At 32.3% G+C, this 14,237-nt stretch overlaps 1 protein-coding gene across 1 annotated transcript; it reads left to right on the forward strand.

The window, feature by feature from the left end:
- Positions 1–1,158: 1,158 nt before the first annotated feature.
- On the forward strand, positions 1,159–13,527 carry LOC107193263 (progestin and adipoQ receptor family member 3; the record flags this gene model as incomplete). The annotated part of the gene is made up of 6 exons (XM_015582668.1): positions 1,159–1,351; positions 5,759–5,933; positions 10,343–10,524; positions 11,275–11,431; positions 11,550–11,702; positions 13,248–13,527. Coding segments are annotated over exons 2-6 (919 nt in total), but the record flags the coding sequence as incomplete, so codon positions are not given.
- Positions 13,528–14,237: the final 710 nt, after the last annotated feature.

Consider the following 14,237-nt stretch of genomic DNA (forward strand, 5'->3'; position numbering starts at 1 on the left):
TGCAGGTTGTTGATTTAGTGATTATTAAGTATCTTTCATGATTCGTACCTTTTTTATTATAACATCCCTCTACGGTAATTATTAACTTTGAAATAGTTAGCAGGAATTCTATGTCTGCACAAAAAGCTTTTCATTTACAAAAACAAAATGACTTTATATTTATTACACAAAATTTTGTTAACGTTCCGAATTCGATTATGAGTCTTCTGTAAAAAAGGAACAACTAAATAAAATATATTACACACAGATTTGTAGAGTATCCACGATTTAGATCGAAATATTAGAAAGCTAACGAAACATACTTTCTGAACAGAAACCCATGTATTGTATTTCTGAATCGAACATTTATTTTAACCAGTTCCAAGGGACAATATTAAGATTAATGGAAAAAGTTTTGAATCCTTCTTCGACATTTTTAGCCAGATACATTGACAAATCTCTGATCAATTCTTATTAATTTCCAAATATTTAACACGAATTCTTGTTTTGCACAAAAATTTATTCATGCATGTAAATAAAATAGCTGCTTGTTTATTAAAAAAAAGTTCATTAACGTTTTGATTTCAAATATGGGTCTTTTGCACAAAAGGAGTAACTAAATACTAAATAAAACATTTATATTACAAAAAAATTGAAAGAGAATCCATGATTTAGATAGAAATATTAGAAAACTAACAAAACACAAAGTACCTACATTCTGGACAGGCACCCATATATTTCTGATACAAAAATTTATTTTACACAACAGCATAAAATCTAAAGATTCAAAATAAAAAATATTAAGATCAATAGAAAAAGTTTCGTATCCTTATTTCTTATTTCTATAATCGAATTTTGGGTAGCATTGTAAGTAGGTTCGCAAATAATAAAACTATATTAAAATCTATTTTTAATAACCATTTATTGCAAAATAGACTAATAAATGTTCATTAAAAGTATGTTTTGACATGGGTTTTTTATTTGCAAACCTACTTACAAAAATCCACTTAATGCCAAAGGTGGTCGAATACTTTCGTGACCAACCGTATATTCACGTTCAAAAAGCAAAGTGAATGGCTCGAGCCCATCGCTAGTCGGTGGTACGAGGAGTTTCGATCTATCGAGCGGCGCTTGGGACGACAGTCTGGTCGCGGTGCGGCTTATTCAGTGTCAGTGCTGTTCTCGGCACGTTCGGCGATCGTGGACGTCAAGGTGAACTCTCACTCGTGAAATACGCGACCGTAGTCGGGAAAATGAGTCGATAGATCGCCGATCGACTTGGACCTCCAGCCTCTACCGCGGACGTTTTCAAAACGCGTTCCGCGAGGAACATCGAAAACTTCTGCGTAACGACACACTCCGCAACAAAGTGGTATGTAAAGCTGCAAATAATTACAAATCCAACGAACACGTTGTTCGTCGGTTGTTAAGGGTATGTGAATGAAAACATTGCGAGTTATTGAAGAATAATCGTTACGCCGTTACCGTAAAACACTGCCGCGTACGTACGTCCACGCGAAGTGTTGTTTAAAAGTCGGGAATACAAGTTTAATGCTCGAGAGTTGTTATACACCGACTGCTGTTGATTCTTGACCGACAGTTTTCACTAGCTAATTACAAACTATGCATGTTACGCCGTCAGCCGTTAACGGGAGAACTTTTGTGACTTAATAATTTCCGGGATATTATTGCTCGGTTAATTAATTATTAATTATAAATGCATTACAACGAATACGTACACTATCGCTTGTAAGTATTAGGACAGCTAGCGTGTAGGAAGAAAATTTAATGTTTCGTAAAATATTTTAGGCCGAAAAGAACATTAAACGCTCTCAAGCGAGTTTCGATATACCGTAAACAATAGTTATTTCAGACTTTCAGCAATTTCGGAATCCCTTGTAGCATTTACTGCATATTTGCTAACTGTCCTAATATTTACGAACAGAGTGTATAGGAAAATGTGTTTGTCGAAATGGTTGCAGGTATTATCGCGGTATGTTTAAACTACGGATGTACTCTATGCGTTTGTAATGTGTGTGAATGTGGAAAGCGGAATGTATTAAAGAGTTGTGGTTTTTATGCAGGTTTTATTTTATGACTAGTCTAATGTGTTCTCTGATAGAGAAAGTAAGAAAAATTTGCATTTACGTTGCCAAATGGCATTACAGGTATAATTTATTTATAAATTTCCCTGATTAATTCACTTGCGTCAAAGCAGTATTAACGTTTTTATTTAGTAAACCGTGTGTATAAACGCGTGAAAGAACATGGAATACTGAACTATGACTTGACGGCTGCATCACAGATGAAATTATTCTTTTTAGTCACAGACTCTAAGATACAAACACAAATTGCTCTTTTTCAGCACAACAAACGCAAAAACGTCGAAATTAAAGTTCATTTTTATGCAAAATTAATTGCGGAAACCTGCTGCATTTGTTATCTACGAAACGAACCTGAAAAATTAAGGATAATAAAAACAAGTGAATAAAAAAGAAACTGTGTACAAATAAAAACAGAAGAATCTGTTTAACAAATTTCTGAATTTCTATGTTCTCAATTATCAAAATAATATCAACTTAAATATACAGTAAAACCTATAACGCGGAAAGTGCGTTCCGCGTTATACAAATTTCGTATTATACGGGTCTTTTCAGGCCAATAAAAACGTAACATTGTTTCATTATATGTACAGAATAACTTAAAATTTTTTATCGCGTTATAGGGGGCAGTAGCACAATTTTTAGTTCACGATACTACAAGACCACTCTAAAATTTTCAATCTTTATGTATTGTTAAAATAAAAACGAACCACTTTTTTTAGGGAATGTAATCTATCCTTTTCTAGAGAAACGTTATTTCTCAACACGATTTCCGATATGGCATACTTCGTTCGTTTTTAATTTTAACCACAGTACATAAGAATTGAACATTTTAGGATGATTTTATAGTTATGCCACGCTGTGCAGGGGTACTGCGTTATACGGGGTCATAATTTATTAAATTTTTACGTATCAAAATTTAGTTGTAGTCGGATAGTCAGTAAAAGTGGAGACCGGAATTTCCATTGCAATATGATTTTCCAATGACACCTCGCACGAGGGACTATGATCGATAGTATTCTCGCGGTTTGCTCGATCTATAAAAATTCGTATACAGCAACTTGCTATAAGCCGGGAATAGAGAGTGTGCCGTTCATACATTTCTGCAAACGGAAACACGCAGCTACAACAGGTTCCGAAGAGCGGCTTCAACTTTCTCGTAGATTAAACGTGAAAGATCGTTCAACACGCGGAGAGAGTGAACAGATACATATCTTCCCCGTCGAGTGCCAGCCGAACTAAAAGGCTAGACCATTATTCCGGCCAGGTAAAAATTGTTTCGTACCTTTATCCCGCGTGTTTACGACCGAAAGAAGTTCCGTGTATACCTACTGGCAAGATCGGGACGAATTGTTTTCGTGTAAGATGAGGAAAACTTTATTTCCGCTACCGTGTAATTTTCTAATTAAATTATACACGTCCGACGTTCAATGGCTTCCTTCTGTACGACACGAAATTCTGAATCTAAGTCTGGTATTCCGTGCAAGAAATAGCAATTTATTTTACGATATCTTCTTGTCTTCTCCTCCGAGAACCATGCAATATAGTTTGGCAAAGAGCCTGGAATAGGATAACAACAAAAACTCGACGCATGTAGTTCATAGTTCCGTGTAGTAATTTATATTCGTACGAGAATTCGAAAGTGTTTTCAAGGGGTCTTTAACCGTTATGCACTGTTCAATAAATTGTTACATTTATGGTCTTTGAATTAAACTAGGTGTAAGCTAAAATTGTATTGATCTTTAGAGAATGGGCAGGTTTTTCTATCGAGTCCAGTGTTACACTACGAAAAATAAGCGACCCTTTCGGAACTTGGAATAGGTTCCCTATTCTTTACAAGTTAAGAAAGTATACTTACAAATCGCTTGATCATTATACAGGGTGATAAGAAAAATGTGAGACACTTTCACAAGGTGCGATCTACATGCTAAACTAATTCTAAGACGAAAATCAAGAATGAGGAAACTGCGTTCGAGGTTTCGTTTTCTAGTTATTAATTAAACATACGGGCGTCATATGCGTAAAAAACGTCTGACGGAACGAGTTATTCTACTTGAGAGGCGCGCTCTGCAACTGTTTCACGAGTTGGTTCATTTCATTTTATTCCATTCATTAAATTTAACTAGGTCATCGATTAAGTCTGTGTATCAGTTGGGAATCGTGCCCGTATTTTCAACAATTAATAACGCAGAAATGAAGCCACCAACGCAATTTTGTTACTCTTGATTTTCGTGAAACTCTACCACATTTTTATTAATGCTCTCGGTATGTTAACTACTGGTGTCAAATTAATTTATCTGGTTCTCTGATACAGAATATAATTAAAAATTAAAGTCTGAGTTCAGGTCAATTTCGCCCGAACAGTGCAGAAGGCTTAAATTACAAACCTTATTTTTATACAGTGTGGACCAGGATGGTTGTTTTTCTAGATACAAAAATAAATCGAAAATGTGGAATAAAATTGTTTGCATGATGCTTCGTTTTCGAGGTAATCAATTTTGAATATTCATTTAACATTCATTGACACGTGTGTATTCGTGCTCATAATAAGTGGAAACTGAATGTACTGATCAGACGTGTTGTCCAAATTCAAATCCCATTCAACTGTACGAGTATCGATAAGATTTTTGAATTCGATTATCTCGGAAACGAAGCATCATACATAAAGAATGATATTCTATATTTTTGACTTTTTTTGCATATTGATGCATATTGACCCCCTGTATATTTATGTAAAACTGATGCCCTGGTATGATTTTCAATATTGCTAAAGGAAACTATAAATATTGCATATATTCCACTTGATACTTCGAAAAGTGATATTTGTATATAAATTTTTATTCATTTCAATAATGCTTAGTGACAGAAGTTTCAGTAATATGACAACTTCAAATTACTATGTTTGAAGTGTTTAATATTAATTTTTGGAGCACCTAACTGGAACCACTTCGATACTGCATAATTAATGATTTTAGTGAAACATGTTTCGGACAAATGCTATTGTCAAGGAGGGTATAATTGGACATGCTTACTTTTTTGTAGGAGAATGCATAAATAACATATGAAGGTCAAGTTTGTCTTTTTAAATGTACTCATATAATTTTTTAATACGTTCGTCGATCCAGTTACTTGTAATTCTAAGTAAAAAAGTATTAACCTATTCATATAGTAAAGTCATTAGTTTAGGAGACGTTTCAACTTTATTATTCGATGTAGCCTAAATGGAACTGCGATAGCAGTAGTTACAAATTCAAATAATTAAAGTTAAATCTCCTAAACTTATAGTTTTTTTTGTAAAACTATTAGTTGTACCATTGTTAACTATTTTGTAAACCAATGTTTTCTAACTACAATCATTAGTTACACAGTATCGAAGTGGTTTCAGTTACATGATCCACCCTCCATACCATTCTAGTCGAGTTTTCCGTTTTGACTGCTATACGTCTAATACAGATCTTTCACTGTGTAAACTTTATTTATATAAATAAATGCTTGAATTTGGAATCATATAACCTAACCGGGCATTATAAAACTTACCTCAGGGTGTATCGTTCAGTCAGTCTCGAAAGAGTTAAATTACAGAGAAAAGTCCCCCACATCGTAATACATATCGGCTGTGCAGGGGGTGAAACGTTTCACCCAGATGTCGCCTACATTCCTAATTTCATTGTTTACAGACACAACATTAAGTGACTAGTTTCTCCAATGATGAAATTACTGGCAGGCGTGGAAGAAGTGACCAACCACAAAGAAAAGCAGTCCGACGATGAGCAAACGTGCAACAATAATCATGAGATACAACACGCCACAGCCGAGTACACGCAGGAGACACTCAAGCTGCTTACTGGCGAGGTAAATTGTCTTCGAACGGTGAACATCGGCGGGTTTCCGGTTCATTTTTACGTGAAACGAAGCGAGAGAATGTTAACCTTTCTCGGTCGAGGTTTTTTCTTTTTTTTTTCTGCGAAAATCATGCATGTATGTCCATTTGTGCCGTCAACTTTCACTTTGGAACGGCCAGTAATTACTATTAGATCACACAACGGTGTGTTTACCGATTCTACTCGGTCTGCTCCATCTTTGGTTTACATTTCGGACACATGTTACATTTTTTCCTTTTAACGACGATCTGTATTTATGACTATCTAGGTTGTTTATTGACACCCTCTTCGTTTTTTATTCTGTATCGAACGAAGGTTAGTATATGTATTAAGACAGTTAGAATTTCTAATTTGGAGAGTTGAATATGATGAAAGTGGCAACAATTGGTCCAAATGGTTTCTGTCAAATGTATAGATGAATACTGTTTATTAACGGAACTTAGTTGCAGAAGAAAATACGTATATAGAAGGCATTAGTGGAACAGCTTTCACTATACTACAATTTCTTGTAGGACTTAAGAAATTTAAGAAGATTAGAAAAGTAGATACTGTAACAAATCCTGGTTGCTACAATTTCTGTACAGTTAAAGTATTATTTTGGCAGTTAACGTGTTAATCTAGAAGTTATTGTATGAGAGAGAAATATATCGACCTACTATGATGGTTTCTATTGACAATACTACGTTCGTAAGAAACATATAACTATAATTTAATGATTTCTGAATAATAATAATTTTGAAAATTAAATGGAATTTTTGTAAAATAATACTTTTTAAACAGTCTCCGAAGAAATTGTTACAGTAGCATTCACTGAACTGCCAACGAGAAAAAAAATGAAAATTGTTTGAGTTACCATCATTGTTTGATTTTAACAATACTCAATGATTTTTTGAGTTTCTCAATAACAAAAATATTGTCATAACCATATTACACGAATTGATGTATCTGACAATTCCATACAATTAATAACTGAATTAGTAGTTCTCGTTGTACTATAATCTTGTAATACTGAAAAGAACCATATTTTCCTAGAAGCACGAGAAATTTGTGTTTGAACAAAAAATTTGGACTAATTGATCAAAAATAAAATAAACTTTTCATTTATTGAAATGAAAAAGTATCCAATTTCATTAAATTAAATCACAACAGTATTTTATTGTTTCCAAGAGAAATAGTTTTCAATATTTGTTAAAGTATTGTTGAATTAGCTTCTCTATCGATTGTAGTTTGTGTTTTATCAACAAAGTATAATAGCAGAAAAGTGTCCATACACTAATGACTTTTACCACCGCTTGACGATACCGTTCTTAGTGTGGCACCAGATTAAAAATAACTTCCATCAGGTTATACTTTTAAGGGTCAGATCAATGTAATATTATAGTAACAAAGATCGAAATTTTTTTTACTAGTCTAAAAAACATACACCTAAAATGTTTTTCTCTGATATTCCTAAAAATGATTGTGGTACGCGATTTTGAAACGAACACTGCACAGAATATAATATAATACATCTCAAATTTTAAATGCTTTTTTCTCAAAATTATGTTTTTCAAACTGGTGTGCAAGGTAATTAAAAAAATAATTAACTAATCGACTTAACACTTTGCCTCCCTATAATGGATACATATTATTGGAGAATGAACCTAAAAGAATTAAGAAAAATCCAACAAATTATATTTTTTTTTGTAAATTCGAAGTATAAAAAAAATCGAGGCTTTAATATTTCATTTTCAAATTGCTACTATTCTTGTAATTTTTATTACAGAATTTGAAAGTTAGGTTCATCATTCAATCTCAAACATACAATTTATCAAAATGTTTGTTTCTTTTAATTTGAGATGACCAGAAACGCCAGTTGCGGCGGTTTTCTCTGCAGAGTTAGATTTGACAATATGCAACATAAAAAATTTTACGTTTAAATTAATAAAAAAAAGTGCCAATTAATAGTTTAATAATGTCTTAATGCATACACAAAGTATACAAAAATTTGGTTGATTGAGTTTTGCATCCTTTCAGAGCGTTACACTGATCTTGAGCCTTAATATAAAGCTAACTTCTAGTACACTTAAAAGTAAATCTGTCTTTACTCTTGCAGACCTGAATTTCCTTTTAACAGTACAAAAATTATTTGATTACACATTGTAACTCAGCAGACTGTTTAGATTATATTTTGTTTAAACAAAATGTTTATATGTCCCATAGTTTTTTTGGTCATGTTATTCAATTCTGAATTCACTAGACCTAGTAAAACAATTCAGAACATGAACAAATTCAAATTCGAAAGGTTAACCTGAAAATGGTTAACCTGATATTATAATGAAAATGGTATTCTCAATTCATAATAAGCATCACTAGTATATGAATACTTTTTTCTTCGATTGCATGTTGTTGCTTATATAGTAATTTAACACTTTATTGACCAGTAGCCTATTAATAGGTTTTTAAATTTCCGTGCTTATAGATAAAAAGTCTATTAATGTTACCCTTAAATCAGCGTTATAGAAGAAATGTTTACGTTATTCTATTAGAATTTTCACTATTTTCCATGAATATAATTTGCTACTGTGTTGAACTGTTTTATAATGGTTCCTTGGCTGTTGATCGTTTGATCTACCGAACCTATTAGTAGCAATCGATAGATAATGTGTTAATAGTAAATCATCCGCGAGAACATACGTGGACTGCGCTAGGGGACTCTGTTGAACGGGGTAGTGGTAAACGGTACACGATAGTGAGTATGCGGTAGTGAAAAATTGATTTCGCTGGCGAAAGATGTAAAAGAGAAGAAGAAAGCCCACGGTATAAACTTGACACACTCAGATGAAAGGCAAGTACCGTTGTGCCCTACTTTATAGCTTTCGTATCTCGAGATACACAGATGTTGAACCTTTACTGGTGTATCGTGAAATCACATACACGATGCGATTATGTTGGCCTGGTCAGCAAAAATCGATTGGAAGTAGTTACTCCAATTGGAGACTTCGAAAACGTATTATTTCGAGACAACTCGCGTAATTCGATTTACAATAGCATTCTTATTCACATGAACGGAACAACATTATGGAACATAAGTCGTAAAAAGAAGAATATTAGCAAAATTAACAATAATAAGATTGTAAAATATAAATATACAATCGCTGAAATAATTGGAGTTCTCTTCGCTGTTTCCACAAATGAAACTTCGTTTTACGTATGCTTATTCTATTAAAAATACCACATATCAAGAAGAAATATTGCTTATACATATATGATGTAGAATAAAAATTGCATTTATGTAGACAATTTTTTATCAAACTGAAAAATACTTCAAATATTTTGAGTAGCAATGTGAATGCCTTTGTTTACACGTTGCGCCATTTGTAACCAAATGCATACAATATATTCTGGCCTAATGGACCACCTGTATTAATTTGGATACTGTTTATGCAGTAAAGAAAAGACACAGTGGCTACAAGCAATATAATTTTTTTCCATGATGTCGCTTAATGTGTTAAGAACAAGAGAAGTCTTTTCATTGAGGCTTATGTAAGTTTAATAATATGCTACTTTAGATAGACATGGTGATAATGAAATTACAAGCACAAGAAAGTATTGTATAATTGTTAGTGTTATGAATTGATCAATTAGACGTAGTTTTCCTCGAATGATAGAAGACGGATTAAGTATGAGTCACATTGCACAATATCCTTCCACAAAATTCTAAAGTCAAATATATCGCTTTTAGGAAAAATTTTGGTTCTTTCTTAACACGAATGTTAATAGAAAAAAACATAATAAAAATGTCTTTTTATATTCATACCTTTAATTATAGCTGATGTAATAAGTTCGTGACCATTAACATAAATTGTGAACCTTCCATCAAAACATTTACGACCTGTTATTAATTAAAGAATTTGGGCGATTAACTGTGAAATGAATCGTCAAAAGAGAAAAGATATAATTGCCTCTAATAGTTCCAACATGTACTCTTGTATCTCACTATTCCCGCATGCCTTCTGTATAAAAATGGGAAATATTACTTATTAATTATTATCAATTACCAGTCACTAATCAATATGTACAAATTACAAATGTAGCTCACAATAATTTAATATTCGGAGTAATTACTCAAAAATGTAATACAAAAGAAAAAAGATTTCTATTAAAATTACTATATTCATGAACAAACTTTTCACTTCTATATTATTTATGTCACTTATTAAATCAACGAATCTAAACCAAAGCAGAACAGAAACTTTAACAAGAACTTTTTACATTATTATTAACTTAATGAATCTTTGTGAAATATAATATCGCCTAAAATTGTATGTTTGCATATAGGTCCACGGTTGATGATTAAACTTTTTAGTTTAGAATAAAAATTCACAATTTTTTATCCAGGTGTACCGGAGGGGTTCCAAGAAACTAGAGGAATCGCCTATCAAAGGCAAACTAACACTTGAAGATGAAGAGAAATTGAGACAGCTGCTTTCTTACAAAGAAGCTCCTGAGCATCTTCAACATAATCCTTATATTCTGAACGGATATCGTGGGTACCTTACCACAAAATTATGCCTTGAAAGGTTTGTACAGTACATTTTCCAGTTTAAATTTCGTTTCAAACATAATCACTGTTCTTGTTTGCATTTTGTTACAATATACCGTTTATATCGAATCATTTCATAAAACTCTGCACCTTCCATCTTCTGTACGTAATTATAGTTACATCTCATCAAATTACAGAGTATTGATCAATAGATTATATTAAATAGTACTTTAGATGTTCGAAATAATTTGAGAAAGGCGTTCGAGATCTTTTAATTAAATATTAGCTTAGAGCTTAGAGAACAGTCACTTTAGACGAAGTATATTTAAATAAAGGAAAACAAACTATACAAGCTACTATAAGTAGTTATTTCGTATCGAATATAGTTTATTCAGGAACAACATATTAATAATCACCGATAATAAATCGATTTACTTTTAAAAAACCGTTTGTTAATCAGTAATATATATGTATACGTATTGTCTACAAATTGAACATCGATAAATTATTCTAACGAAAAGACGATCATTCTATCGATGTCTAACATTTTTTTCGTATGCGTACGTATTTTCTTTAATGAAATATTTTCACACGAAAAACCATAAAGAATTATAAAAGGATTTTATATACAAATAATTATAAACAAGAAACAAGTATAGAAAATATGCGAACATAATAGTTGCGTAATTCGTCTAAATAATACCAAATCTTCACATTTTTATTGCTGAGAAACAAACACAATATAAATAATACAATTAAATTTTTACTGGATAATTATTGTTTCCAGTATATTCTGGTGGACGAACGAAACAGTAAATATATGGAGCCACATATTTGGGTGGATGTTATTCTTCGGTTTGACCCTGTACGATCTTTGCCTACTGAATATTCATGCGCCGATGGGTGACAAAGTAATCGTGGCACTTTTACTAATTTGCTTTCAGGTAAACGCTGGTTTCCTTAATTGCAATAATGTAACCACGTAAATTCCTTATGTAACCATACTTTTAGTTACGGTAAATTGTTAAACAATGAAATGAACTTGAAAATCCATTGTTTTAGGCTTGTATGATACTGTCCTCGGTATATCACACGTTTTCCTGCCGAAGTGAAAGAGATTATTGGTGTTTCCTTTCGTTCGACCTCTTTGGCATCGCCTTAAGTCTTCTGTCTATATACATGTCCGGAGTTTACTATGCGTTCTGGTGTCATAAGGTGAACAAATCGCATAATTTCTAACATATGTATGTACTCTACAACCTTAACCCTTTAGTATGGAAATATTTAAATGATTTCTTCGTGCTTCATAATCTCAAGGCTCGAAAACACAACCAACAATGTTATCGGTGTAAATTACGTGTGCTAATAAATAATCCATTGCTTTTGTTCCAATTCAGACTGAGTTTTTAAAATCATCTACTTACACTACATTTATGATATTCGTCCTTCGCCAGAATTTTACGTTGTTTTACCAAACAAAAGATATTTTGCAAGATCGGAAAGATATTTTTAGTTTACATTATATTACTTCTGTTTATTCAACCAGCAAAGTGGAACACATCAAATTTGCACAATTAACCATCCGAAGATAATTACAAAATCGAAAGTCTTGCAGAAGCAATGTTTCGTATATCCATGCTGACAGGTTAAAAATTTGTATGTAATTTAGACGGCGGATGTTTAGACGAGTTATAAATTAATTTAGAAAATAAAGTAAATTATTTCCGCTGTTACAGATTTCGAGGGCAAGAATAGAATAAAAATTCTATCTATAAACACATAAAGTCCGTAGTCTAAATATAACGTATACAATTTTATTATAAATTTCTAATTATTTATGATTAACCTGTAGATGTTTATAGAAATTCACATTTTTACGAAAACGGCAGAGAAACTTATGTACATGTATTCGATTAAAAGTTTTATCGTTCTAAAAAGTAAATTATAAGTGCTTAAACTACATTACAAAATTTACTTTCCTATACATTGTCTGTTTGCACTTTTAATAATATTCCAATTGATACTGACACGAATTTCTCTCAATACATTTATAGATGTAATAAACTGTTTTTGATCGGTGATAATTATACAGGGTGTTAATAAAAATGTGAAACACGTTCACAGGGTGGATTCTAGATGTCAAACTAAAACAACAATCGAGAATCACGAAATTGCGTTTGAGATTTCACTTATAAATTATTGTTCAATCTCAAAAATTTCCTTCTATTAATTACATTGAAAATACGGTCGAAATACGGGTAAAATACGTCTGACGCGACGGATTATTCTATTTGAAAGATTCAGTAGCACAACCGATGATTCTGATTCTACGTAACAAAATAAGAAAAAATCTTCATATAAAATTTTTCGTCTGAGTCTTCATTTTCGAGAAAATCGAATTTGAAGATTGATCGAATACACATACGATCGAGTATGACTTTCCTATCATGTATCCGATCAATTTTCAAATTCCATTTTCTCAAAAACAAAGTATCGGACGAACAAATTTTATAACAAAATTTTTTCTTACTTTTTCACATAAAATCATAATCACACATTTTCCTGCTGTACTACGCTTTTATTACTCGGATATGGGTTTGCTTATTTTTACTCTAGATTCATCGAAAAAAGTTTGATTAAAAACGACAACCGCACATCTGTGATCTGTCCTTGTTAGCTTGAAATGTAGAATCCATCCTGGTGAAAGTGCCCCACATTTTTATAAACGCCCTGTATATAAACTGACTTGTTATAATACAGGAGTTGCAGAGGTTTTACCTGATAACCGTGCTGGCAATTTTTATATTTGCAATGATACTACAAATACCAAAACTGAATGTTAACGGGAACGTCAAGCTAGTCGTATTTGTCGCTTGGGCGGCATATGGAGTGCTGCCAACGCTGCATTGGAGTATCGCAATGGGCGGCATGGACAACCCGATCGTTAGGATGTTACTGCCAAGGGTACTAGGAATGTATGTCATTAGTGGTGGAGCGTTTGCCATTTATTTGACCAAAATACCGGAACGCTTTTTCCCAGGTAATCATTTTCCATAAGGGTTATCATTCCGGCATTCACGTACACAGATCGCAATATACCATAAAATAATGAAGGGGATTAGAGTTACCTAAATTACTTGCGTTATTTTATTTCCGATCTGTTTCTTAAATGAACAAAAAAAAAGAAGATAATAATTAAAACAATATTTTGTTGTTGTTTAAAGAGGAAGCATTCACGCTATGAAAATGTTATGATGATCTTGATACAGTCAAAACGAATTAAACAGATCGTAAAGTGTCAGTATAAAGAAAAGGGTTTCCATATTTCTTAGTATTAAAATATTGATTAAAAATTTGCACATGGCACTTAAACATTGATTCAATAATTCATATAATAGAGGGGGAATTATTAAAATCGATCCCCTTGAATATCTTCAAAACGTTTGATGGTACCGAAAAATGTTTTAAACAAAAGATGAATGATCTCGAGGGAAAAATAAATTGATTTGAGTAGTTTATTTGCAGCTGAATTCGTAGAGGACATATAAAGATCAAATTAGTTTTTTTTTTTAAATGGAATTATAGATTTTTTAACGCATTAGTCGGTGCTGCGCACCGTTCCCTATAAAAACAGTATAAGCTATTTATTCCTAAAAACTATTAGTTTAGGAGATATTTCAATTTCAAAATTACGAAGTGGTACTAGTAATACGATGTGTCCCTCCTTAAAGTTAATGTTCAAAATAAGAT

This window comes from Dufourea novaeangliae, unplaced genomic scaffold, assembly GCF_001272555.1.
Source record: "Dufourea novaeangliae isolate 0120121106 unplaced genomic scaffold, ASM127255v1 C1188236, whole genome shotgun sequence".
NCBI classification, from domain to species: domain Eukaryota; kingdom Metazoa; phylum Arthropoda; class Insecta; order Hymenoptera; family Halictidae; genus Dufourea; species Dufourea novaeangliae.